Raw genomic sequence first — 25,356 nt, 5'->3', positions numbered from 1 at the left:
CCACCTTAGGTGTACGTGGCTGGCGCCTTAGCCGGTTGAGCTATAGGCGCCGAGCCTGGAGGGGATATTTTATCACTGCATGGTACGGTATGTTGATTGGGGTCAGTGAGGCCAAGGTTTGGATCCAGACTCCGCAACTGAATAGCCATGTATGTAACTTGGGAAGTTAATCTCCCTAAGCCTGTTTATTTGTAAAAGGGAGATAATAGTATATCTTGTAGGATGTTTGTAAGCGTTGTAGTGTTTAGAGGGCTCAACCTTTTGTAAGAGTTTGCTTTTGGATAGCTATTAGTTACAATTATTAATGAATGTTCTCTCTCTATCACAGCTGTGTTCTCTTGGCAACAGATGTGGCAGCTCGGGGTCTGGATATTCCTAAAGTGCAGCATGTAATTCATTACCAGGTAGGGGCATCTGGGAGTTTATAGACACCAGCCTGCATTGAATGGGGGATTTAAAAGCAAAGGTTGAGGAGGGAGGAGAAATTGTTGCTTCCAAGGCCTGCAACAGAGAATACCACTGGCATATAGTGCCCACTACTGTTTTTGGAACACAGCTGAGATTTAGTCTCCAAAAACTTTCTTGGTATTGTCTACTTTTAAGTAGCCCTTCTCTCCAAGCCACTTGCTATCAGCAGGTTAGAGTCTTAGTTTCTTCCATGAAGTGGGCATATGTTAAGTGTGTAAAATGATCAACTTTTCTCTCAATGACCATGGAGAGAAAAATCTGGTAGTTATGACCTCTGTGGGTCCAAATCTCAGCTGTATAACCTTAAGTTATTTAATCTGTTTTTGTCTCAGTTTTCTTATTTGTTAAAAGGTAGTTATTTATAGTGCCTACTTCTTAGTAAGGTAAAATAAGTTAATAGATAGGAAGAGCTTAGGAAATGACCTGGCATGTTGTATGCACTGACTAAATGTTAACTGTTGATAGGAAGGATACTATTAGTGCAGGCGCCTGGTAAATATCAGCAGAGTTCTTAGGAATATGGGCTCACTGCCGGGATTTGAATCCCTAGTCTGCTGCTTCATAATTGGTTAACTTTAGGCACGTTATTTCTCTAGTGTCATTGTTTGTAAACTGAAAGTAATAATACTACCTACCCCATAGGATTATCATGAGCATTAAATTCAGCTGATGCTGATGAAGCACACAGCACAGTGTAAGTACTCAGTAAATGGCAGCTATTATGACATTATTTTTCCCCTTTAATTCTGTGAGCTTTTTTTTTTTTTGGTGGCAGCCATTATTGTTGTTTGGCGGGCCGGGCTGGATTCAAACTCGCCACCTTAGGTGTATGTGGCTGGCGCCTTAGCTGCTTGAGCTATAGGCGCCAAGCCAATTCTGTGTGCTTTTGAAAATCTTTTAGTATGCCAATTTCAGTTTAGCAAATTTCTCCTCCTCTTTTTGGGTAAGGATTTGGGTCAGTCTTTGTGGAAATATCAAGATGAACCAGTACAATCCCAGCCCCTAAATAGTATCAAATCCAGTAGAGAAGGTAAGATGACCATACTCTAATATTAATTTAAGGGAGAAGCTATTAGAAAATGACAAAGTAATGGGAGAGAGGCAACTTCTAGTTTGGGAGGTTAGGAAGTGCTTTCTAAAAGATGTTTGGCTTTTAAGGGTGAAGAGGATTTGGACATGTAGTGGTAGAAAAAGAAGGAAAGAAATGGAGGCAAGTTGCTAAAGGCCCCAAATGTCTAAGTCAAGGAGTTGGGCCTTTATCCTAGTGAAGAATGGCAAATAGATCTTATTTCTAGAACTATTATGAGTAGTTGATAGTGGCTGTGTAGTGTACTATATTAAAAAAATACGGAGATGTTATCTGGGCCCAGTGGCAAAGACTGTTGTGCTTAATTAGTGGTGTGTACCACAGGAGTGGAGTGGGAGGGCAGTGAGCACCTGTGCCACGTTATCTGTGGATACCATATTGGAGTAGAGGCAGTTTAGCTGGAGTTAGTGTGGGACTTGACTGCTTTGAGCAGTTTGAGTTCTTGCTGTTCACTTAGTTGGGTAAACTACAGGGGCTTGTTTAACCTTTGTGTTTTAGTTTCCTGATCTAAAAATATAGATAATCATAAAGCATCTATTTCATATTGTGTGAGCAATAAATAGGATAATACATGCAGGGTGTTTAGAATTGTCTGGCCCAGTGTAATCACTCAGTAAATGTTGGTTATGATTGCCATCCTTAGTCATGGATACAGAATTAATGAAGACCAGTGGAGTTTTTATAGCTAGAGGGAATAATATTGTGGTCAGAGCTGAGCCTCAGGAAGATGACATTGACAGCCCTGGGCTCAGGCACAGGAAATTAGGAGGTCTAGAGACCAAATAAGTTACTTCAATGGTCCAACTGAATGGTCTTGAGGACTTGAACCATGGTAGGGAGGCATAGGAGAGGAGAACCTGCAGAGTGAATGGGCTAAACCTGGGGACAGTTTGAATGTAGGACTAAGGGAGAAGGGCTAGATCAGTCTGTGATGCTGGAGAGGTTTCTCCTGGCTGGGAGAGAGGAGGGTCCAGTTTGAGGATGCGGCCCTGAGAAGAGCAGTGTTTGGTGATGGCTGTGTACTGACCTGATAGTTCCTTCTTTGGCAGGTCCCTCGCACCTCAGAGATTTATGTCCACCGAAGTGGTCGAACTGCTCGAGCCACCAATGAAGGCCTCAGCCTGATGCTGATTGGACCTGAGGATGTGATTAACTTTAAGAAGATTTATAAAACCCTCAAGAAAGATGAGGACATCCCACTGTTCCCCGTGCAGGCAAAGTACATGGATGCAGTCAAGGTAAAAATAAAAGTTAAAAACCCCCAGTGCTGATGAGAGGATTGGGCTGCTCCCTGGTACAGTATATTGCTGTGAGACTCTGGTGGCAGAACCCTTGGGAATCCTGGGAAAGAAATGGTTCTGCCCACAGCTAAACAGGGAGATGTGTAAAAAAGTGTTTGGGGCACAGTACTTGGGAAAAGGGAAAAAAGGAGAATGATCAAAAATGTGAGGTATGGTCTACCTGAACCATGTCTTTGCTATCTGGCCCTGAAGTCTTCCCTCTCCCCACCTCAGTGGACAGTGCAGTGGGACTGCTGCCTGGATGCCCTTCAGAGGTTTAAAGTGCAGTGAGGTAAATGTGTCTCACTAAGGTAGATGCTACAGGTTTGGTACATCTCTGAAACAGGTGTAAGTAGATCCTACCTTTGGGATTTTCTTTTAACTCAGCAGGCATTCACCAAGTGTGTGCTATTTACTGTGAGCTTGGGTGTGTCAGGGACCAAAGCAAGGTAGACAGACTCCTCCCCAGAGCTTGTGAGCTGGCCAAGCTGTGCTAAAGTTTGGGTACAAATGGGGCATGTGCAACTAGTGGGCGTGTGGTGGTTATGTTGGAAGGAGAAGAGGTTTAATCCAAGCCTCTTGTAGGAAGAGATGTGGAAGTGTGAAGAGAAGATAGAACTGAGAAGTTCCAAAAGCAAAGAACACCATCAAGGTTTTTTGGCCTCTCTGGCTTAAAAGAATATTAGGTGTGTGGGGAAATACGGTGGGGGATGAGGAAGGAAAGGTAGAGATCATAGAATTCCTATTAGTAGAGAAGATTAGGAGCTTCCCAGGCTTCCTGTGGCTCCTTTTCCTCACATCACAGGATTGTTCCCATTTTCTCAGGGCATGCCACCACTGCAGTCTAACCCTAAAACCCACTGGAGGGAGAGTTGAAATGTTTTATCTCACTTTAGCTGTGGCAACTGAGGGGAAAGTTCATTTGAGACACCTGTAGGTTGGCGTGAGACCAGGGCAGATTTTCAAAAGGTGGGACTGTTGTTTGGGCTTATTGTAGGGAAAGCTGACTCTTGTGATTATGTGCATGTGCTTACATGTATGTAATGATTGTCCTCTGGGCTTTTATCAGGAAGCAGAACAAATGCCTCTCAGTGACCACTGATCTTAAAGAGCTTTTTAAAAATACAACTCAAGAGAGACTTTGCTTCCCTTAATAAAGCAATCCTCTATCATGTGAATACCTTTTATTGCTCTCCCCTAGGAGCGAATCCGTTTAGCTCGACAGATTGAGAAAGCCGAATATCGGAACTTTCAGGCTTGTCTGCACAACTCATGGATAGAGCAAGCAGCAGCTGCCCTTGAGATTGAGCTAGAAGAAGAGATGTATAAGGGTAAGTCCTGGGGCTGGATGAGAATTGAGGAAAGATAGACTCAGCTCCTTCAACTTTTGCTTTGTTAGAACCAACCCTATTACTGTGGGGCCAGTCAGAATTAGCAAATTGCCCTTTCCTTCTTGACTGACAGGCTCTAGTCCCAGATGAACCTGATGCCCTTGACCTTTGTTCTCTGTCTGAAGCCCTCAGCTACCTCCCTCTTACATGGACAGGAATGGAGTACAGTGGTAAACAGTCTATCTGTTTTTAAGTACCCATGTTTTTAATCCCAGCCCATTCCTTTAACTGGCTATGTGACTGAGTTAAGTTATTTAACCTCTCTGCTGTGTCTCAGTTTCCTGAGCCATAAATGGAGGTAATTGACTACCTCATGGGGTTGTTGGAAAGATTGACTGAGGAGTGTAAAGTGCTTACAACAGCTGTCTGGCAAATATGAAGTATTGCATATTTGATAATTACAAGATTTATCATCATTGTTGTTACTATTGCACTTGTCTTCCAAGGTCTCAGTGCACTTCCATGTCATTATCTCGTGATCTGCTCCACAGTTCATGACATAAACAGAGCAGGAATTTATTATTCTTGTACATATGGGAATTAGAGGCTTAAGAGGGAAGCAGTTTGTGTGAGGAAACAGCTGTACCACAAGGCATTTAATGTTCCCTGCATAGGAAAGTTCTTAAGTCTAAGAAGTGGCAGAACCTCATCTAAAACAAACATCAAAGTCCTGGCCAGTGCCCCTTCCACCCCACCAAGAGTGCAGCTCTGCTGAGGTGTTAACATTTCAATACCTATGTCAACAAATTCCAAGGCTGGCTTACTGTTATCTGCTTGCTATGGAAGCTGGGGGTCAAACCAGTGGGCTTGAGGATAGTGAGCTAGTCCTCCTGATAGCTCAGGTTGGGTCTGGGCCTGAACATGGAGCCCTGGTTCCCTTCCCACAGACAGCCTGGGGTGGAGCCCTTTTTATGCATGCTTTTGCACATACAGTCACAGCACCGATGGTGAGGTACACAAGAGATGGGCTGCAAAGAGGTGCTCACTGTTTCCTGACGGGTTTGCAGCTGTCCATTCACCAGACCCCCAGGTGGCCAGTAAGTGGGTAGATCAGAGGAAAAGTGGTATTCAGTCAGGAGACTTGGGTTCTGGCCTCTGACAGCCAGCTTTGTGACTTTAGACCTTTCTATGGTCTGAAGCTTCCTCATATGTAAAATGAAGATGATTTCAGTCTTAGAGAGTTTTCTTGAGGAATAAAGGATAAAGTGGTCCCACATATCCCTCCTGATAGTTAAGAAATTAGTCATTTATAGTTCCTGTCAAACCAGCACTAGCTTCTACAGAGAGCTTTTTAAACTTTGCCTCCCAGAAGTAGCTCTAAAATATTTTACATCTTATTATCCATCAGGGGAAACAAAATGTTTCTGCAAGCCATAATCTCTTTTTTGTATTGTGTTTGGAGGAGGAAAAGCTGACCAGCAGGAAGAGCGTCGCAGACAGAAGCAGATGAAGGTCCTTAAGAAGGAGCTGCGCCATCTGCTCTCCCAGCCGCTGTTTACAGAAGGCCTGAAAACCAAGTATCCAACTCAGTCTGGCAAGCTGCCCCTGCTTGTGTCTGCCCCGAGGAATGGCAAATCAGCTTTGAGCTGCCTGTCCAAGCAGAAGATGATGATAAAGAATCCAAAAGAACAGCAGCAGGAACAGCCACAGCCAAGTACAAGTGCAAATTAACTGCCTCAGTCAGGTGTGTTGCTGACTGCACAGTGGTGTCTGTTCTCTGGTTAAACATGAAAACCTCCTTTCCACTGTGTGTTTCACTCCCACCATCAGCCCCAGTTATAAAAATCTCCCTCTTCCTCCCATCGCGGGAGAGACCTCATGCAGATGTACATTGTTTTGGATGAAGAATGCTGTGCAGCGGCGTAATATTCATGTATTCCAGTGTTCACAGGCTTCTTGTGTGTTTACCTTGATTTCTTAAATTAAAAACAAATCATCAGAGACAGTGTGTCATCCTGAGTTTTTAGACAGAAGATGGGGGTGGTGATGCAGTTTGTTTCCTCACTAACTTAATGATTCCCTTGGGTCAGAACAGGGCTAGGCCTTTGATACAGCAGAAAGTGTTGTAGGTCTCTGGCAGCAAGCCAGCATTGGAATGTGGCTGGAGCAGCAGCAGGTGGGGGTTGCTGGTTACTACAGAACATTGCAGTTGGGTCCACATTGCCACTCTCCCCAGTACCCTAATAGTTTAGGGTCTTCTACTTGCTCCTGGCTGTTGTGTAAGCCACCCCAGGAGGGGTGGGTAGGAAAGAGGCAATGGTAGCAGGCAAATCCCAAGCCTCATCTCTACTCCCCTCCTCTGTGACAGAACAGACTTCTACCCCTGGTCCTTTGTACCCTTTCTCCTGTCCTGTACCTTTGTGTAAAACAGGCTGTTCCCTAGGCCTGGATTGGCTTTTGTTTTCTCCATCCTAGGCACTGCTACAGTCCTCCAGTCCTTAACCCTCCCGCCCCCCGGAGGGGGCAGTGCTCCTCCTGTGAACTGCCTTAGTGCCCATGCTTACCCTCTTCATAGCACTTGCCACACTGTTCCCTTGGCTCAGCTCTTTGGGGCAGAGGCCCTTAAGGCTTGGGTCAGCCTGGTGTAAATGTGTGCTAAGGGAACAAGAGACCTCCACATCCTGCCCTAGCTTTCTCTTTTTTGTAGTTGAACACATGGATACCACTCTGGGTCTTCCATACCACTGGAGATGCACAGATGTCTATACAGGTGTCTGGGCTTCCAAACAGGTGTTCATCAGAGCGTGATACAGTAGCTACTAAATTTAAGAGGTGCTAGGGGCTCGGCGCCTGTGGCTCAAGTGGCTAAGGCGCCAGCCACATACACCTAAGGTGGCAGGTTCAGATCCAGCCTGGGCCCGCCAAACAACAATGATGGTTGCAACCAAAAAATAGCCAGGTGTTGTGGCGGGTGCCTGTAATCCCAGCTACTTGGGAGGCGGAGGCAGAAGACTCGCTTGAGCCCAGGAGTTGGAGGTTGCTGTGAGCTGTGATGCCATAGTACTCTGCTCAGGGGGACAGCTTGAGGCTCTGTCTCAAAAAAAAAAAAAAGGTGCTAGGGATTTCAAAAGGGTGCACAAGTGGACCTAGATACCCCAAGATCCAGGTAACCCACCCTCCCACAGCCTCATGGTTGGCAAGGTTAGAAGGGTGGGGAGCAGCAGGATTCCCTTAGCCCCTTTAGGTAGCTGGAAGAAAAGATGTATAAGGGTAAGTCCTTAGACTGGATGGGAATTGAGGAAAGATAGATTCAGCTCCTTTAATTTTTGCCTTGTTAGAACCATCACTGTTACTGTGGGTCTTGTCAACAGCAAGGACAGTGACCTCTTGCCTGAATGCAGATTCAGATAGCACTTAGCATTGCCCAAGTGCCAGGCATTGTTAGGTACTTCTATCTAATTAATCTTTAAGGCCTTGAATTCTAATTCTTAATATACTTTTTTGTAGATGAGCACATGGACATCAAATGGTTAAAACTTAACACACAGCAGCCAAATGGCTGAGCTGGGGTTAGAATTTAAGGTGTCTTCCTTCTGGGTCCAAGGCAAATACAGAAAATTGCTTTGGTCTTAGAAGGTCGCAGAGTTGCCAAGGAATCCCCCTGGGAGGAGAAAGCACTCCAGTCTATGAAGTCAGCTCTAGACTGACCATGTGTCTGAGGGCAGTAAGGGACTCTCCATTTTTGAAATGGTGCAGTGGAAGTGAGCAGGCTCAAGGTCCCTGAGCAGCACCCAAGCCATAGGAGTGAGGCCACTTGTCACAGGTCAAATCCGTATCCCCTGATGACTGTTGATATCTTGCCCAAATCCTTTTTTTTTTTTTTTTTTTTTGTGGTGAAGGAGCTAAGTAGACAGGTTTTAAAAGATAGGGCCAGCCTGTTCCAGGCAATGTTGCTTTCACTTGGTCTATGGACAGAACTTCCTGAGTGTCCTGGATCTGCCATTAAACAAAGGGGTATTCCTCCCAAGCTGATCCATTCACATACATAAACCCCAAAGGATAGTAGTATTGGTACTAAGTATTAAGCAACCAGGACAAAGGTTGTTACAGAAACCACTTTAATGCTAGGAAAATGTTGCCACCTACTGTTCAGAAAAGCTGTGTAGGGATTAGCCCACATCCTGCAGGGCCTGGGGCCCCTAGCAGCCACATCCCAATTCTCGCTTAGGGTGGCAAATGTATTTGGCCCATAGACTTGTCTAATGGTCCCCTGACACTCCTACTGTTTGAGAAGTCACAGTCACTGCAGAGGTGGTGTGCTTCTCTACCTGCTATGCCCTTTTGCTTACCTTGGGGAAGGGTAGGTTGAGGAGCACTTACAGGTGTCAGGAATTCCAGCTGTTTTCACAGATACCTCATCCCATTTTAATCAACAGTCCTGTGATACGTAGATTACTTTGTACATGTGGGAATTAGGGCTCAGAGAGGTGAAGTGACTTGGCTAAGATCACAAAGTTAACTGGCAAAGCTGAGGTTTGAGCCCTGGCATTCTGGTTTTAGAACCCTTTTGTTTGTGCTTAAAATAGGAACCCAGTCAAAGGCAGGGATAGTGTTCTTTCTTCCTGTTGCTATATTCCTATTGATTTATAAAGTTTCCTTTGGAAAATAATAAACATGCAGATACCTTTAAAGACAAGTTTTCAAAGCAACCTTCCTTCAAGCTTTTAGTATACGAAGAGATGGCTCTGTAGGGTGAGGGTGGAGAGTTATCCATTAAGTGTGACAGCCAGGGTGACTGGCTGCTGTGGGCGAGCAAGGTAATGCCCACAGATGATTGGACTTTATAAAATACCAAAACCTGCCACTCATTTGCTTGCATAGTGTTTTCCCTTGAAGACAAAGATCTGAGGGCAAACATGGAGGGAATGGGGACAATATTTGGATTTGGCCTGTGGTTTTGTGAAAAGCAGAGGATAAGCCCGTGAAAATGACTTCGCCTGTCTCTGCCAGACCTTGGGCATCCTGACTCCAAAGTGATAGATTCTTTCCAGGAAGAGGGTCCCCTGTGAGCGATCTCTGGCCTGGAAGCTCAGTATAGACAAGTCTTACCAAGGGAATTTCTCCAACTAATGTGCCAGACAGCTCTCCTGTTGAGAACACAAAAGCCACAAACGGAGAGAAGCAGTGGCCAGTGCTGACTCTACTGTGTTGGAGAACCTGGGTGGAAGGCCCAGAACCCACGCTAGAACCCCTCAGAGCCACTATGGGCACCAGTCCAGTGTCCTGTATGTGTTCACACTGCAGGGATTCCCTGGAGACTTGTCTGGCAAAGAGGATGAGATTCAGAAATCAAGCAGTGTGCTCTCCCCACTCTTCAGTGTACTTGTCAAAGACCCCCTAACACTTACACCCAGAGCTGTGTGGGACACTGAACAAATTCATATATGAGGCTCAGGTTTACATTCCTGTGGAAAAGTGACATACTTAGCTGAAGCCCTGTGATCCAATACCAGCCAAAGGCAGTATGGGAACCAGGGTCCCTGCCTGGAACTAAGGCCCCTGACATCTAAGAGTGCTACTGGCTTTTCATGAAGGCAGAAGAGTGACACAAATCCATCATTTGTGTCAACAGGACTCTGAGGGGTGTGCTACCCAATCCTTGTGCACAGTTGGGTTTGTCAGCAGACTCATACAGCAGCACCAATAGATTCTAATAAATCCCTGCAGAAGGAGACCTGGGAGAAGGTGGCCTTCAATTGAGGAAGGACCCCAAAGGGCAATTCCACACCCTGCATTTTCCATTTCCTCTTGTGAAGGGAGAAGTTGCTAGCAGCACCTCAGCCCACCCAATTGTGTGGCTCCCCACTGCTGCCATCTCACATGCCAGTCCAGGGATGGGCTCTTAAGAGGTCCTGAGGCAGCAGGGGGCTGAATGAGGGAGCTGGTAAGAGTTGTCAGGCCGTTTCAGCAATGGCAATCTCCTCATTGTCTTTCCATGGCTTGTCTCTGTTCTTTCCCACCTATCCTCTCACCAGCCCACAAAGAGAACAGAAGGAGAAACCGCAGAAAGGAGCTAAGGGCAGCTTTGCAAACCATCTGCTCTGCTCAGCTGGGGTCCACGGCTGCATGTGCCAACATCTCTACCAGGCTGAGTATCTAGACTTCTAGGATTTGCTGGGAAAGAAGGGACAGCTGCAGTTTCCTGGTCCCAGACGTAACTACACAGATCCTGGTCCAGACCCCAGTCTTCCTAAGCCTCTATCCAGGGGATAGAAAGATTGACAGCAGAACTCTGAAAGGCTTAACCACTAAAAGTCAGGCAGTCTGGCCCTGAGAGAGGTAGAGGGAGCCCCAACAACTTGAACTTTTATGCTGAAGGCTGAAAGACCCATTTCTGGACTTTGGCAAAAAAGTCTCTTTCTCCTTAAGTTAGGGGTGGGAAAACACACCCATCATGAGTGTGTTTCAAGTTTACAACAGCCCATCCACCACAGCCCAGTCCAACAACAGACTGGACCAGATTCTTTCTTGTAGGCCTAGACAGTGAGTCACTTGAGTCTAGGCAGATGACCTTGAGTTTTGCGCCCCTGTGGAGAGGCACTGCCCCTGGCAAAGAGAAACCAGAGGACTCCATTTTTTATACAACAGAATGGCAGTATTGCAGGAACCTCCTCCAACTGAAGAAACAGGTCCAAAGAGGGTAGGTGACCTATCCAGTGTCTCTCAGTGAACTGGAATGCAGTCAGGGGGCCCTTCCTGGCCCAGAATTAGAAAGCATTTGATCCTCCATCGAAATAAATACTAAAAATACTGCCATTACCACAGTCCATAATGGGTAGGCCTCCTTTCCAGAGGCTTTGCCCAAGAGGATGTATATTTTCTAGCTATAGTCTAAATTGCTTAAAAAATTGAAAAGTCAGAATGTTCCATTCAGAAAGCAATCCGTTAGGTGACAGATTCCACTGCATGGCCTAAAATTAATCAATGTTTATCGGCTGCGTAAAGGATGTTGTAGTGGGATGTTTTATAAAGCAGGTAAACAGAAGGGGTGGCGGCCTCAGGGAACACGTGGTGGTTCAGAGCGGTGTCCATCTCATCCACGTACTCCACCTGCAGGGCGATGCTCAGCGCCTGCGACAGGGCTGTGATCTGGATGTGGTCACATTCCATGGCCATGGGCTCCACTTCCTGCAAAGGCCAAAATAAAAAAATAAGCCAGCTTAGGAGGAAGGCCTGGCAGGGAACAAGCCCCTTCAACCCTGGCACTTCAGGTCATGGCAAAGCCTCTGTGCTGGGATATAATCATCACAACCACCCATGAGTTATGTACTGACATCCTCATGTCACAAAGGAAGTAGGCTCCCTGGGACAAAAGTAGCACCACTGCTACAAATCCCTAGAATTGCAAGTTAAGCCTGGATCTTTTTTATTCTAGACTCTAGTTGCTCCTGAGAAGAAGCCACTACCTTTGAGGGACCTGGAAAGGAAGAGCAGGGATTTTTCAGGTTGGACAATACACAGTCTTAGAGCTGAAAGGCACCTGGCCCATCAAGGATTTGAGCTTAAGTGCTTCCAGAGGAGTGAGCAGAGAGAGGCAGGGGTGGTAGTCCTCATACAAAGGTTAGGTGCTGGTATCGCCATACAAGAGTAAAGGCCTGGAGCTGGATCTTCTGATTTTCCAAGACAAATCCAGAAATTCATATGAAAAATTGCCCAATTTTTACACATCAGCCACTCTTTCAGGTAAATACCATGCATTGTAAACAACAACATGTCTTGGAGCAAATGTGACTCGGACTATGCAGTTTTAGGAAAGGCTATTCCCTATCCCTTATTTTTCAGATGGGAGATCCCCAGGGTGGAGTGGTGACTTGCCCCAAGCCACATGATGCAGGCAGCTCCAGTGGTGCCTACAACTTGCTAACCTACTGCTGTTTGAATTGCTAGGGCATCTATAATACCCAAATCCCCTGGCTAGGCACAGGGTTCAGGAGACTGTAAGAATCCCCAACAGGAGCAGAGCCGGGGCTGGGACTGAGATCCTAAGATCTTACATGCGTGCAGAAGTCTTTGATGTCCATCTCTTCATCAATGAAGTGCCGGAAGAAGTCTGCTCGGTTCCTGATGAAGGCTGATGTGAGCAGGCGCAAGAACTGCACGATTCGGTCTGAGGTGCTCTGGTCGTTGAACACCTTCAGCAGGCTGGACACTGAGCCGTCCTTCTCTACTAGCTCCACCACGCTGTAGAACTGCGCCCAACGAGGCATCAGCCAGGGGAGGCCCTGGCGACCCAACCCTCACTCCCTGGGGCCTCTGTCATTAACAGGGGTTAGCGAGACTTTGTAATTCATACCTATGGAGGCATATCTAGGGAGCAGCAGTTAGGTCTCCCCCATGGCCACCTGGCTTGGGGTTCCCACGTACACATCCAGAGCAGCAGGGGTCTGACAGTCCTTGACCCATCCATTGATCAGATGGGGAGGATGGGGTGGAGAGGGAGTGTGGAGAAGGAGGTGCCTCCTCCCAGGGAAGGGCAGAGCTCTGGGCTCCTTTTATCCACAATCCCTATATGCCAGATGCAGCCCTCTGTCCTTCCCTGGGAGGAGCGGAGCTATGAGCTGTGTGGGGACTCTTGCCAGTGTCTGCTCTGCCAGCGTGGAAGGAGGGACCTGTTTCCTCAGCCAGCGTGACCCAGGTGAACTCACAGCATTAAAGAAGTTTCGGAACTTGTGCTCCTCAAAGCCAGCAGCCAGAAGGTCATTTGGGGTCTGCAGTACACGCTCTTTGAACCTAAAAAGGAGCAGACTCGGTACTTACAGGGAGCGTGCTGTGATGCAACTATGTCCCAATCTGACCACTGCCCCGGCCCAACCGCCTCTCCAGTGCGTCCTCAGAACCCTGTCCCACCGCAGCCATCCCCACGACCTGTCTGCCCTATTAGCACTGCCAGGGACTTTCTTCTTGGGGGGTGTGCAAGAGTTGGTTTGTATCTGCTCACAGAGTGAATTAATTGTTAAATTTTCAAGAATTCTGCCAGCCAGGTGTTAACACAGCTATTATTAAAACTTGAATGATGTAAACTTACAATTAAGTAAAGTATACTAACAACCAAAGTTAATAAATATTCAAAGCTCATCATTTCCTAATTATTTACTAACACCTAGGTTCCTCAGGTTATGAGGCTGTATATGTCCAGTGGAGGTATGATATGGAACATAGCGCGTGTTATTTTGCATCTCTTCCCACATACTACTCAATTACTTGCAATGACAGCTTGGGGTGGATCAGGTTAGGAGCTTTGACAGCTATTGGCAATCAGCTGACAGCTCAAATTTGGCTTCCGGTCCCCACACCAGCCAGCACTGAGTCACCCCTGAAGACCTGGCCCAAAGGCCCTGGAACTGTGACTTCTGAATACTGCTTTTGCACCCACTGCAAAGCCCCCTAATGGCAAGGCCCCTTTCTAGAATCCATCCTGGTACCCCCGCAACAACCCCCTCAGGTATCAAATGTTATCCACTTTTCACAGTTGTAAAAAATGAGCTCAGAGAGGCTGGGTCACCTGCCCAAAATCACACAGGAAGTAAGTAAGAGAGTGAGGTCTGACCTCAGCATCTAGGGCAGCTGCATGGCACAACTCCAGGGGAAGACAAACTTAGGGTCACAACCCCTGTGCTGTGCTATCCCACACCACTGTGAGAAATGGGAAGGGGAGAGGCTCAACATAGCTGAGAACCAAGCGATCTCTTAGCTCCTTACTCTTCAAGGTGTGGTCTAAGGCCAGTGGCATCAACATCTCCTAGGAGCTGGTGGGAAATGTAGGATCTCAGGCTCCCCATCCCCAGACCAGTATACTGAATGGGAACCTACACCCTAACTAGGTCTCAGGTGGTTTGTACAAATGTTCAGGTATGAGAAGCCCTGAACTAACCAAAACATGAAATTATAATGGAAGAACAAACGGCACAGGGAGCAGTTCTGCACAGCGTGAAGCTCAGATCCAGGCCTGACCAGGATCATGCTGGAAGCCAAGGCCAGCAGGAATTACTCAGAACAGGGCAACATTGCATCTTTTGTTTGTTTTCTTATCTTTTTGTAATGAATCACCAAATACCTGCCCAATGTAACTCACTTGGGCTGACCCAGACTCATGGATGAAATAGAAAGCTAGAAAGTGCTAGAAGGTCACTGATTCCATCCCCAGCCTCTTGGCTACCCCAACTCTACCACAGTGGGCAACTGGGCTTCTCCAACATCAAACGCCTCTGCCAGGCAGCCATCCAGCTCACTCCCTGGGCTGACCTGGTGCAGAGAATACAACATGGAACCCAACAAGTCTCTCCCACCCACTCACTTGAGGGTCTCTCTGCCTTTTCCTAGCAGAGACTCCAGATAGGCATAGCCCAAGGCCCGGTAGAAGCAGTTCCCATCCCCTTTGGTCTTGCGGATCGCGGTGAACCTTTTGCTGAGTTCCTGTAGGGGAGAGAAGGAAATGTTTGCAGGATAAGGGCATTTGCGGGAAAAGGGCTCTGTGGCATTGGACCCTGAGGTTGGCCAGCCCCACCTCTTTCCAGTAACACTTGCTCCCTCCCCTCAAACTGGCTGTCCCCTTAGTCTCCCCGCACCATTCATTCCATGAGGATAGAAATACACTGCATACATCCTGGGTCAGTCCTAGATGACCCTACAGTCTACAGAGAAGATAGACGATGAGACCATGGTGGCACAAGGACTGAGAAATACTCAGCTGGGGCAGTGGCACTGATGTGGGATTTCAGAAGTCAGAGAAGGCTTCTTGGAGGAATGATGCTGAGAGCAGGAGCTGGCAGCAGAAGTTGGGCCGAGGGGGTTGGTGGGTAGAGAGGAGGCTGCAGGGTCGGTCTAGAAAGTCCTCCCAACATTGCTGTGCCACTCCCTGCTCTGGCTCTGCCTACAGCTGTGTCCCTCTCAACTGGCCTGGAATTTCCTGCCTCAAGGGGATATAGGCAGTGTTCTGATAGCACAGAATGGTTTTCAAGTGGTTGGGGAGTCCCTGCTCCCGCCCGACCCTGGTCTCACCTCCTAAGAGAGTTCTGGGGGACACGAGAGTCAGCTTACTGCCTGGTCCTAGCTCCTGCCCTGGGAAGTATCTCTGTGGCTGTGTTCAACCTTAGCTGCTAATGGAGACTTGACCCAAGCTGGACTCATCAGAGTCTCAGTGAGTTAATTAAAGCACTTAGGATAGTGCATAGTTTTTTTGTTTGGTTTTTTTGTTTGTTTGTTTCTTTGTTTGCCACTAAAGGATTTCTTGCTAAGGCAAATGCCTAACATCAAAATATCCTGAGAATCCTTTCATTTGCCCAGAAACAGTAAGCCTTCAAAGTAGCACCTCCATCTTAGTTCCCAACTCCAGCCCATCTAATTTAGGATCCTCTTTTCCCTCTGCCCCACCTGGATTTTCCTTTGGTAAATCCTGTTTTCAGGATGATCCCGAAGAATTGAGAGAATGTCACATTTTTCTGATATTAAGCTGAAAGATGTTTCACTCTGAAAGATAAAGAAGAAATGCTGCAACAATTTCAAAATTAACTGCTAGAACTCACCAAGTTGGTGGCCTCCAAACTGCCAGTGACATGAGATAGGAATGATACTGTCCCACAAAAGCTACGTGTGAGTATGTTCCCAGCACCCTAGATACCTGCCTAGATTGTCACACTCCCAGGACAGGGACAGGCAGGGTCAGCAGCAATGGGAAAGGTATCCCTGGGCATATGGAAACTCATCTTATAGAATGTAATACCTTGAGCCTAATGAACCTCATGCCAATGGTGAGTGCCTTCATCTACTTTTATCCTTCCTGTCTCATCCATGCACTCATTCATTCATTGTTTTATTCATCTGACAATTCCTGAACATCAAGCTTAAGCTAAGCACTGTGTCACGTGCTAGAAATACACAGGGAAGAACATCTAGGACCCCTCACCCCCTAGGTTCACAGTCTGAGGGAAAATGGTAATGATATAGGGTAATAAAGTCCCCAGAAGCACTGGTACAGGAAAGGAGGCCTGGGGTTCTAGGGAAGGTTTCAGAGATCTGAGTTCATGGAGCATAGCCTGGGATGGGCATCTTCACACACCATCTATCGGCAAAAGTTCATACCACAGTCCAGCTGGAGTCTAGGTCAATTCCAACCCCAAAAGACAAAGCTAGAGAAAGGGTCTCTCTCCAAGGTGAGAAGAAGTGGGTGGGCAAGAAGAAATGGGTGTATAGAGACAGGGCAATGGCAGAAGGAAGCTTGGGGAAAGAGACCTCTTTTCCAGCAGCCAAACCTCATCTTAGGCTACCCCATCAGCGGGCTCAGTGAGATGCACTCCTGCCTGCAAATAGCCAGAAAATAATGTAAGAGAAAGTGGCATTAAAGCCACTGACAATTTATAGTTTGAGTGACTCTGGCTCCAGAATACAACAAGGGAGACCATTTTTATGCAGTAGTGCACTGCCAAAGGCTGCTGTTAATTGGGATTTTTGTAAGTGGAAATCTAGTTTTCCATTCATTTATTGCCATCATTTTTGACACTTAGTTGGTGCTGGAGCTTGCCTTTTTTACTTTACATCTCTGACCACAGTAGCCTTTGGCATCTCAGCCTCATTACTGACTAGATAACAATCGCAACCCAGTGCATCTGCTCAGGCAGGAGCCTTTTGATGTTATGAACCCCTTTGTCCATCTGAAGAGATATATCTGGATTTTGGATGATCATCTTTCTCTAACACTGAGTATGCAGGAGCAGAGAGCTGGCCTATGAGCTTATACAATGAGGCCTAAAGGACTTCTAGGTTTGCTCCTGTCTCCATGCTGGACAGACTCTAAACTTACATCAAGCCCCTTTTCCCATGTCCAGCATCAGGACAGGGGAGAGATGTTGGGATTGAGAAGGGCTGTGTCTTGGGGACCTATCAAAGACTTTCCGAGGTACACAACCTCTCCTGCCTCAGGACACTTTATGATATTGTCTGCAATCTCCCATTTACCTGCCTGACTCCCCAGGGCCTATCAAAGGCCTTGGCACAGAGTAGGGGCTGAGATGTTTGCTCAATGAATGGGTGTAAGCCACTTCCTCCATGCAGCCTCCCTGTTCTCCCCACAGCAGCCCAGCCGAGTCAGTCCTGGCCTCCCCCTCGCACTCACACTTTTGTCCCACACATACCCTCCCCTGGACTTGCAAGGTCAAGGGCAACTTCCCAGAGGAAAGCTTAAAAGTGGAAGATCAATTTGTTGTCCTAAAGAACAGGAGGAAGAATGTTTCCAAAAGAGGAAACAGAGTCAAACACTTAGGGTTAGGGAAAAGGGATTCTAGATTTTGCCTCTAGAAGGTTCTATCCTATACGCACCCTTCTTTGCAAAATTAAGTCAGCTTGAGGCTCCTTCCTCCCTCCAGCTTGACACCATTGTGACAGTGTAACCAGAAACAATCAGGGGGCATCAGACAATCATGCTGGGGCAGGTGCCATGGGCTGCTGTCCCCTTGGCTGTTACCCCATTTCTTCCCCCACTGGCAGAAGTCTGAAACCTGATGAAAAGTGACTGAGTTGTGCCAATCCCACCTCTTTCCCAATCATTTTCCTAGCTTCCCTTGCAGCTATGGGCAGATAAGAGATGAAGGCTGGCTGGCTAGACCTATGAAAAGCCTGCAGGAAGTTTTTGGTTTTAAAGATAAAATATTAAATGATAGTTCAGGGCCCTCTCCACTGCTGAGAGCTCAGCTCACCATTCCCTTGGTCCAGAGACACACTGTCAGCACCAGCCCCTGCGAGGCATTTTTCATGTTTTCCCTTGATCCCTGATTCCTGTTCATATCCCTCCACACCCTCAACCCTCTGTAGGTGGTGTCCACGGCATGTTTTTTTTCATCTTCCCAAACTGAAACTCCATCTCCATTGAACGCTAACTCCCCACTCCCCATCCCTGAGTGTCTGGCAACCACCTTTCTACTTTTCTGTCTCTAATGAATTTGAATATTCTAAGTACCTTGTACAAATGAAAACTATCTCTTTTAAAAAATACAGAGTTGTGTGTGTGCATGCATTTTAAGTTTGTATATTATGCTATGGATATTGTGGGGTTTTCTTCCTTCACTCCATACTATTTCGGATCTAGCCCTACTGTCAAATGGTATAGGTTGCCCCCATCCTCAGGTGACAGAGTCCTGGGTCAACTCTAGTGCCCCCTGATGGTCCCAGGTGTGTTTATGGGGCACCTGGGGGACAAGTGGGTTTCTACCTTGCCCCTTCAAGTCCCTACCTGGCACCTCCAGAATGATCCAAATCAGCTGGAGGCATTTCCCGCACCCTTTGCACCAGCACAGCCCTGGCCACAGCCCAGGGGGGCAGGATCAGAGACTCAAGTCCAGAGAGAACCCCAGGTACGTCCTTAATTTTCTAGCCCATAAATCAAGTACAGTGCTTTTTTTTGACCTCAGCTGACTCTAATCAATGCTTGTTTTTTAAACCATGGCTGGAAATTTCCAGGATGTTATGGGAAAAGGACAGGCAGGCCATGACTGACAATGTTCTGTCAGACCTAATCAGGCCACCTGAAAGGATTTTAGTCCTTTAATTGGGGCTTGCAAATGAATTCTAATTAAGTCAGGCAGATAGCACCTCCACTTGGAAACAGTTTTTAGCAGATTGAAGGGAGGAATATATTTCAAAGTGAGAAAAGGATGTTTCTTTAATCTCTGGCTTTTCCCCAGCAACCTTGGCAGCTAGAACATGGGCTGGGTGTTCAGACCAGGTTGGAGTCTTTGGTGGAGTCTGCATTGTATCTGTCCACTGGCTTGTTTCCTCCCACAGACTCAGAGCACGGGCGGTGTGTAAAGTACCTACTCTGATGCTGGAGGTGTGCACCTGATACTCCATTCCTGATCCACACGCTGAGCCCAACCTCCAAATGTAGGGAAAGCAGGAGTCCCCTGCTTTTCTCTCCCCAAACCTGCCCATATAACCAAAGAATCCTTCAAGCAGCCTGCAGCCACATGCCAACATCACATGAAGCTCTCCATGAACCCCTCCCCAAGAGACAAAGGGCTGAGGGTCACAAGGAGACTACAGGATGTAGAGGGGCTGAGCTGAAAGGACTGCACTTAGGTAGCCCAGCCCTGCCCGCATTCCTAGAAAGCCTGTCCCATAACACTCGACAGTGTGGGGACCCCTGTGAGGTCCTCCACCACCACCTCCAGTGTGTGTTCTCGGTGGGCCCCTCAGAGGAGGCACAGCTCAAGAGTTTGAATCTAGCCTGACGTTTCATGAGCGGTGAAGTAATAAGAGAACAAAGCCCCACTAAACAGGGACCAGTTGTCACTTTTGTTCACAACTGAACCCCAAGTGCCTAGAACAGTAGATGCTCAGTTACCGCCTGCTGAATGAATGAAGCTAACCTTTGCTGGGGAGTCACCACCTTCCATAGATTATCTCATTCGAGCCTTGAAATAGCTCTTTTTTACAGATGAGGAAACTAAGGCATAGAGAGGTCAAGCCATTTGTCCCAAGTCACATGGTATGGCAATCTTAGGGACTTGGGATTCTGGTCACCAAGCACATCAGCATGATACCCCATTCCTGATAAACACACCAAGCCCAACTTCCAAATTTAGAGAAAACAGGGGTTCCCCACTTTTCTCTCCTAAAACTTCCCATTCAACAGATCGGGTGCCATTCTGCACCCTGTCACCCTCTGAAGAGAATGCACCCTGCCTATTGTCAACTCCTGACAATTTCTCACCAGCCCAGCCTCAGGCTCACACCTCTGCAACATACCCTCCTTCAGTACATCTGCGCCCAGGTGCTCGGCCCCAGCAGGCACCCCCAGCCTTTGGCCAGCCCCTTCTTTCATCCTGAAGTGAGTTGCCTCACCCACCAGGCCCAGCCCAGCAGCCACAGCTCACTGTATGGCCTAACTTCAAGCTATCAATTGCAGAGAAGACCAGAGCCTCCAGTCTCACCTGCCAGCAGGGCAGCACTCATTCCTGGGCTCAGAGAGGTCCAGTCAGCTCCAGAGGCTTAGCCTGGCTCAGCCCTGGCCTGGCCTGCCTGGGGCTGAGGCCTCCACAGCGGGCTGCTTAAGGGCCAGAAGGAAATGCCCTTTTAGATGTCTGCTTTGGGGTATGACACATAAAATATATATCTATGGAGAGCTCAAAATTTTTTTATTGATGAGGTGAATGAGCAAAAATGTTTGGAGGCCACAGATTTAGGGGAGACCTATGGCTCTGTATGAGTTTCCTATTGCTGTTGTGACAAGTTAGCACCTACTTACTGTCTCAAAACAACACAAATTTTCGTGGTACCAAGTTCTAAATTAGTCCTCCTTGACTGAAGCCAAGAAGTTAACAAAGACTGCGCACCTTCTGGTAGCTCTACAGGAGAATCTGTGTTCTTGCCTTCCTCAGTTTCTAGAGGCTGCGCATGTTCCCTGGCTCTGATTCCAACCCCACCCCCTCTCCCCACCCTGGTGACTATATCACTGTACCCACCAGGTTAACTCAGGATCCTTAGTTTAATCCCATCTGCCAAGTCTCTCTTGCCATGGTAACATGCTGGCTGGCTTCCCTCAGGTAATGTCTGGACACACGCAGCATCCTTCCAATGACCCTCTGGTTCTCATCTTTGGTCCTGACCTCCCCCTAGAGCTGCAGCCTCAAACAGCCAGCAGTGCTCCGAGCAGAGGATCCCTGAGTTAGTTGGTCCCTAACTGCTCTCTTGCTCCACCCTGTACCGCATGCTTCTCCAGCTTCCCAGATGCTGCTTCCACCAGGCAGAGCTCACTCCATGGCTGGGAAGTGTTCCTCCACTCCCTCCTGCCCTAGGGCTGAGCTGCCACCATCTTCCCTTAGGAGGCTGCGCTGTCGTTTGCTTGACCGACTTCCTGTTCCCATCCTGACTGCTCTCCACAAGTAGCCAACACAAGCTGCTTACCAGACAGCGTACATGGTACTCCAAGGTCCCCACCAGCTTCCCTGGTGTAGGCAAAGACTCAACCTTTCAACAGCCTCCCAGGTCGACCCATTTGGCTCTTGCTCATTTCTCTCTACCTTGGGTCTCTTACAATGGTCCTTTCTGCTCCTCAACAAGACACAACCATTTCCACCTCAGGGCCTTTGCACACGCTATTTCTCCGGCCTGGAATGCTCATCTGCCTCTTCCTACGATGCAGGTGATGTCACCTTAGAAAAGCCTTCCCAGATCACACAGCCTGAAGCTACCCCTCCCCCATCACTACCACCTTATTTCATTTCTTCAGGGCATAATCTGACAAGTAGACTCACCTGTTTATTTGCATACGGTCTGTCTCCTTCCTCTAGAATACAATTCCTTAAGGGCAGGCACTTTGCCTGTCTATCACTGCCAGCTTCCCAGGGTCTGGCACACAGTAATGCACCAAAAATATATACTGAATATTACGGGTTAAAATGTGTTGCCTCAAAATGCATATGTGAAATGCCTAACTCCCATTAGGAGTGACTTTATTTGGAAATAGGGTCGATACAGATATAGTTAAGATGAGGTCGTACTGGAATAGGATGGGCCCCTAATCCTATATGACTGATGCCCTCACAAAAAGAGGAAATTAGGAGACACACACACACACACACATACACAGAGAAAAGGCGATGTGGAGATCTGGGTTGTGATGCCACAAGCCAAGGAGCTACCGGAAGCTTGAAGCGAGGGCTGGAGCAGATCCTTCCCTAGTGCCTTCAGAGAGAATGTGGCTCTGCCTACGCCTTGATCTTGGACTTCTCACCTCCTGTGACAGAATAAATTTCTGTTGTTCTAAACCACTCAGTTTGCGGTATTTTGTGACAGCAGCCCAGCAGAATAACACACCAGGGGAATGAGTGAACGAATGGACTAGCTAGTCTTGGACTCCAGCATGGCGCCTCCAACCCTGTGTCCACTTCACTGCCAGAGACATCACCCAAGTTAACCATCTCTTACTTTCAAAAATATGTTACTGTTCCCTCCCCCAAACTGCAGAACAAAATCAAAACTCAAAGTGCAGTAGCCAAGCGCTGCACAGAACATTCTGATCCCACTTAACTTTCTAGACTCATCTCCCCTGGCTCCCCCATGCTCCCTGCATCTACAGAGGCTGCCCACATTTGCCAGACTACCCTATTCTTAACCACATCTCAAGACTTTTAAGCCTGCTGTCCCCAGCTGCCTAGAATATTTTCTTCCTCAAATCCTTCCTGAACACTCTTATACATCCTTTAACACCCAGTTAAAAAGATCCCCCTGGGAAGCCTTCCCTAACATTCCCCAACACCTCACAATGCACTAACTTCCTGCAGAGGCCATAACCAATAGCTCAGGGACTGCCTATGTTCAGCTCTGTCTCGGCCAATAGTCAGTGAGCTTCTGGAGAGGACAACACCTTGTCTTTCTCATCACACACAGGCCTCACAGGGGTGCCCACTAGAGGCTTGTTTCACAAAAGATAGCACAATAGGACTGTATGGTTTCACTAGTTATGTCTGACTTCCACTCATTCATTCACCAAATGCTCAATGCACTTTGAATGTGCATGAGACCCCTTACCATCTGCAGCCCCTGCCAGTGGCAGCCCCAGGCCTGGTCCTTGTCCCAGCCCCTATCCTCCTCAGGGAATTGTGTGTCTTCTACCTGGGTCCCCCTTAAGTTTAGCTCAGACTATGACACAGAAAGCAAAGAAAATGCTATATTTTCCAAGGACATTCTCTTAATGTCCACCACACACACTTACTACCATTCACACATGGACTCAGACAACATAAAAAATGACTACACAGCACAGGGGCCAGCATGGTCCCTGACACACAGTAAGCGCTCAATAAATGCCATGTGAAGGAAAAGAACAGACCCTGGAGGGCCTCTACTCCCATGATTCCCCAACAGACATCCTATTTTAGTGGGTTAACCACTTCACCCACTCCCAAGGCACCGAGGCTCCCTCTGAGGGGTGAGGGCTTGGGATTCTGAAGCCCATCTGCCCTCTAACTTCCAGTCTAGAACAGATGGGCGGGCAGAGTCAGCAGTCTCACTCTGTGCAGCACAAAGGGCAGAAGTTGAGGTCTGACCCCCTAACCCCCTTGTTGTGCTCTCAGCTACCCAGTGGTGGCCATAGGGCATGCTAGCCTCAAGTCACAGGTGACTAAATCCATCATTAGCCCAGCTCCTGCCACTTCCTGGTGGGTGATGGAGGAACACCTGGGCCACCTTCCAGGAGCAGCTGAACAACCCTTAGGTACCAGGTAAAAGCAGGAAGCTGATGCTTCCAGATGCCCCAGAGGGCCCCAACCACACCCCAGGAACAAGCTGGCTTGGTCAGGACAGCCCAGGCTCTGGTGCCCTGGCTGCCCATGCCACACCCAGAACATGCCAGGCCATGACCAGGCTTTGACCCATACACAGCATCTGCAATGGTGACCCATTTTTTTCCCCAGACACAGGAGGGAGGGGGCCAAGCGGTAAGTACCAGGCACCTGTGTACACTCATTTCCAAGACTCTATCCTCACAGGAAAAGCTGTAGCTTATCACTTCATATGGTTCGCACTTCAGGGCATTATACTGATGTTATGAGGAGGGGAACAGACCAAGCACGGCCTCCTGGCTTTCCAAAGAGTAAAAGCAAGACCTGAACCCAGGGCTGTGTGCCTGGAACCAGGCCACCAGCCTGCACACTCCACAGGCTCCCTGGAGCCTCACTGCTTAGGGTTGAAGGGTTTTAGGCAACCGTCCCACCCAGTCCCCTGCAGGAAGCCAATGCCACAGAACCTGGAAGGTGGGCAGGTGCAACACAAAGACCATTGAACTGGGAGTCCAGAGGCTTGGGGTGCAGGTTCACCACAATCAGTACCAGCTTCTTCCCTGTTCGGCCTCAGTTTCCCCACCTTACCAAGCCCAGGGTTAGGTCTGGCTCAGAGGATTCCCAGAGCCCTTTCTGCTCGGACAGGACTCTGGATCAGTGGCTCCTCTAGTCGCTGGACCCCTAACTTATGCACCTCAAGACTTGAGGCAGCCTGACCACGTGTGTTCTGACTCCAAAGATAGAGCCAATGTCCAGCAGCCCTCGGGTACAGCAACCTGACACTCGTAGGTCCACTAGCGGGGTTGGGGCGAGGGCCAATAGAGGGGTGGTCTTTGAAGGCGAGCCCTCGGATGGGTGGGGCCATGAGCTGTCATCTGGGGGGCTACCTAACAAAGAGGAGGCGACGAGTAGCCCTGGAGTTCCGCGGTCCCCGCTCCGGTCGAGGGCGCCTACCTTTCACCGTCTGGGTAGCACCCGGAGAGTACCGGGGGGTGTACGTTCAGGGAGCGAGGGCCTCTCTGGGTCCCCTAGGCTTGGGTGTACCAGGGGGACAGGAGGATGCGACCCGCCCCTAGCATCCGTCTGGACTCAGTATCCTGGAGTCCGAACGCCGCGGCGACTGAGTCCCGCGCCCGACCCCGGCCCCTCGAGTGCACATGCGCCCGGCCACGACCCCGCCCACCGCGCCCCCTTCCCGCTCCCCCTTCGTCTTTCCTGCCCAAGACCACTGACCATAGTGACTGGAGCCGCCGGGCCAGGTTCCGCCCCAGCAAGGAGCGATCCGGTATGGGAGGTTGCCACGGGAGGCGCTGGCCGGCTCCGCCGTTGGGTCGGGTGGAGGGGGCCTCGAGGGCTTGGGGGCGTGCGGCAAATACACCCGACCGCTCCGCAAACTAAAGGTTAGACCTCCACTGTGTCCCAGCAAGACACACGCCCGGTGATTGACGTCGGAGGCGGGCAATCAGAAGCTGGGACACAGGACGTCACAAAAAGTGGGTGGGACTTCACGCACCTCTAGCCTATACTTTAGGGTCTATTTGACAGGGTGCCGCCCTCTTTTAAAAGCACAGAAAGCTCTTAACTGGCAAAGGAGTTTGCCCAACCCAGAAAAACAGGTCCTGCTCTGTTAAGGCTGAAGGACTTTTGCGCAAAACTGCAAATTGAAGCCTTCTAACAGATTAGCTGGTCCTCATTAATTCATAAACAAGGTCACATAAGTATAGTATACTCAACATTCAGGGAACAAGCACTTAGGGAACACGCGTCCAATGGTATTAAGTTCTTCACCTGTCCCTGTGTAGCTTCTAAATAATATTCTACACCCTTCCAACTCACAAAACAGTAGGTTGCCACGCACCCAA

General features: G+C 48.4%; 2 protein-coding genes across 2 annotated transcripts in view; one reads left to right on the top strand and one right to left on the bottom strand.

Moving 5' to 3' along the window:
* The window catches only part of DDX24 (DEAD-box helicase 24), a 22,643-nt gene extending 16,476 nt beyond the window's left edge, over positions 1-6,167 (top strand). Inside the window, exons 6-9 of the mRNA XM_003787009.3 lie at positions 329-404; positions 2,605-2,793; positions 4,037-4,166; positions 5,629-6,167. Of these exons, the coding sequence (XP_003787057.2) occupies positions 329-404; positions 2,605-2,793; positions 4,037-4,166; positions 5,629-5,897 (664 nt within the window). The 3' untranslated portion in view covers positions 5,898-6,167. The remainder of the gene's footprint in view (positions 1-328; positions 405-2,604; positions 2,794-4,036; positions 4,167-5,628) is intronic.
* Positions 6,168-10,583: 4,416 nt separating this feature from the next.
* Positions 10,584-24,888, bottom strand: OTUB2 (OTU deubiquitinase, ubiquitin aldehyde binding 2). The gene is made up of 6 exons (XM_003787008.2): positions 24,728-24,888; positions 15,597-15,692; positions 14,521-14,639; positions 12,872-12,956; positions 12,221-12,415; positions 10,584-11,354 (listed from the first exon to the last, which is right to left on the bottom strand). Exons 1-6 carry the CDS (start codon positions 24,728-24,730, stop codon positions 11,148-11,150), a joined length of 705 nt encoding a protein of 234 aa, XP_003787056.1. The 5' UTR covers positions 24,731-24,888; the 3' UTR covers positions 10,584-11,147.
* Positions 24,889-25,356: the final 468 nt, after the last annotated feature.

The sequence above is a fragment of the Otolemur garnettii genome, unplaced genomic scaffold (assembly GCF_000181295.1).
Source record: "Otolemur garnettii isolate 467f Iridium unplaced genomic scaffold, OtoGar3 scaffold00020, whole genome shotgun sequence".
Lineage (NCBI taxonomy): Eukaryota > Metazoa > Chordata > Mammalia > Primates > Galagidae > Otolemur > Otolemur garnettii.
Note: the sequence above shows the minus strand (reverse complement) of the source record. Positions and strands in the feature narration are given on the sequence as shown.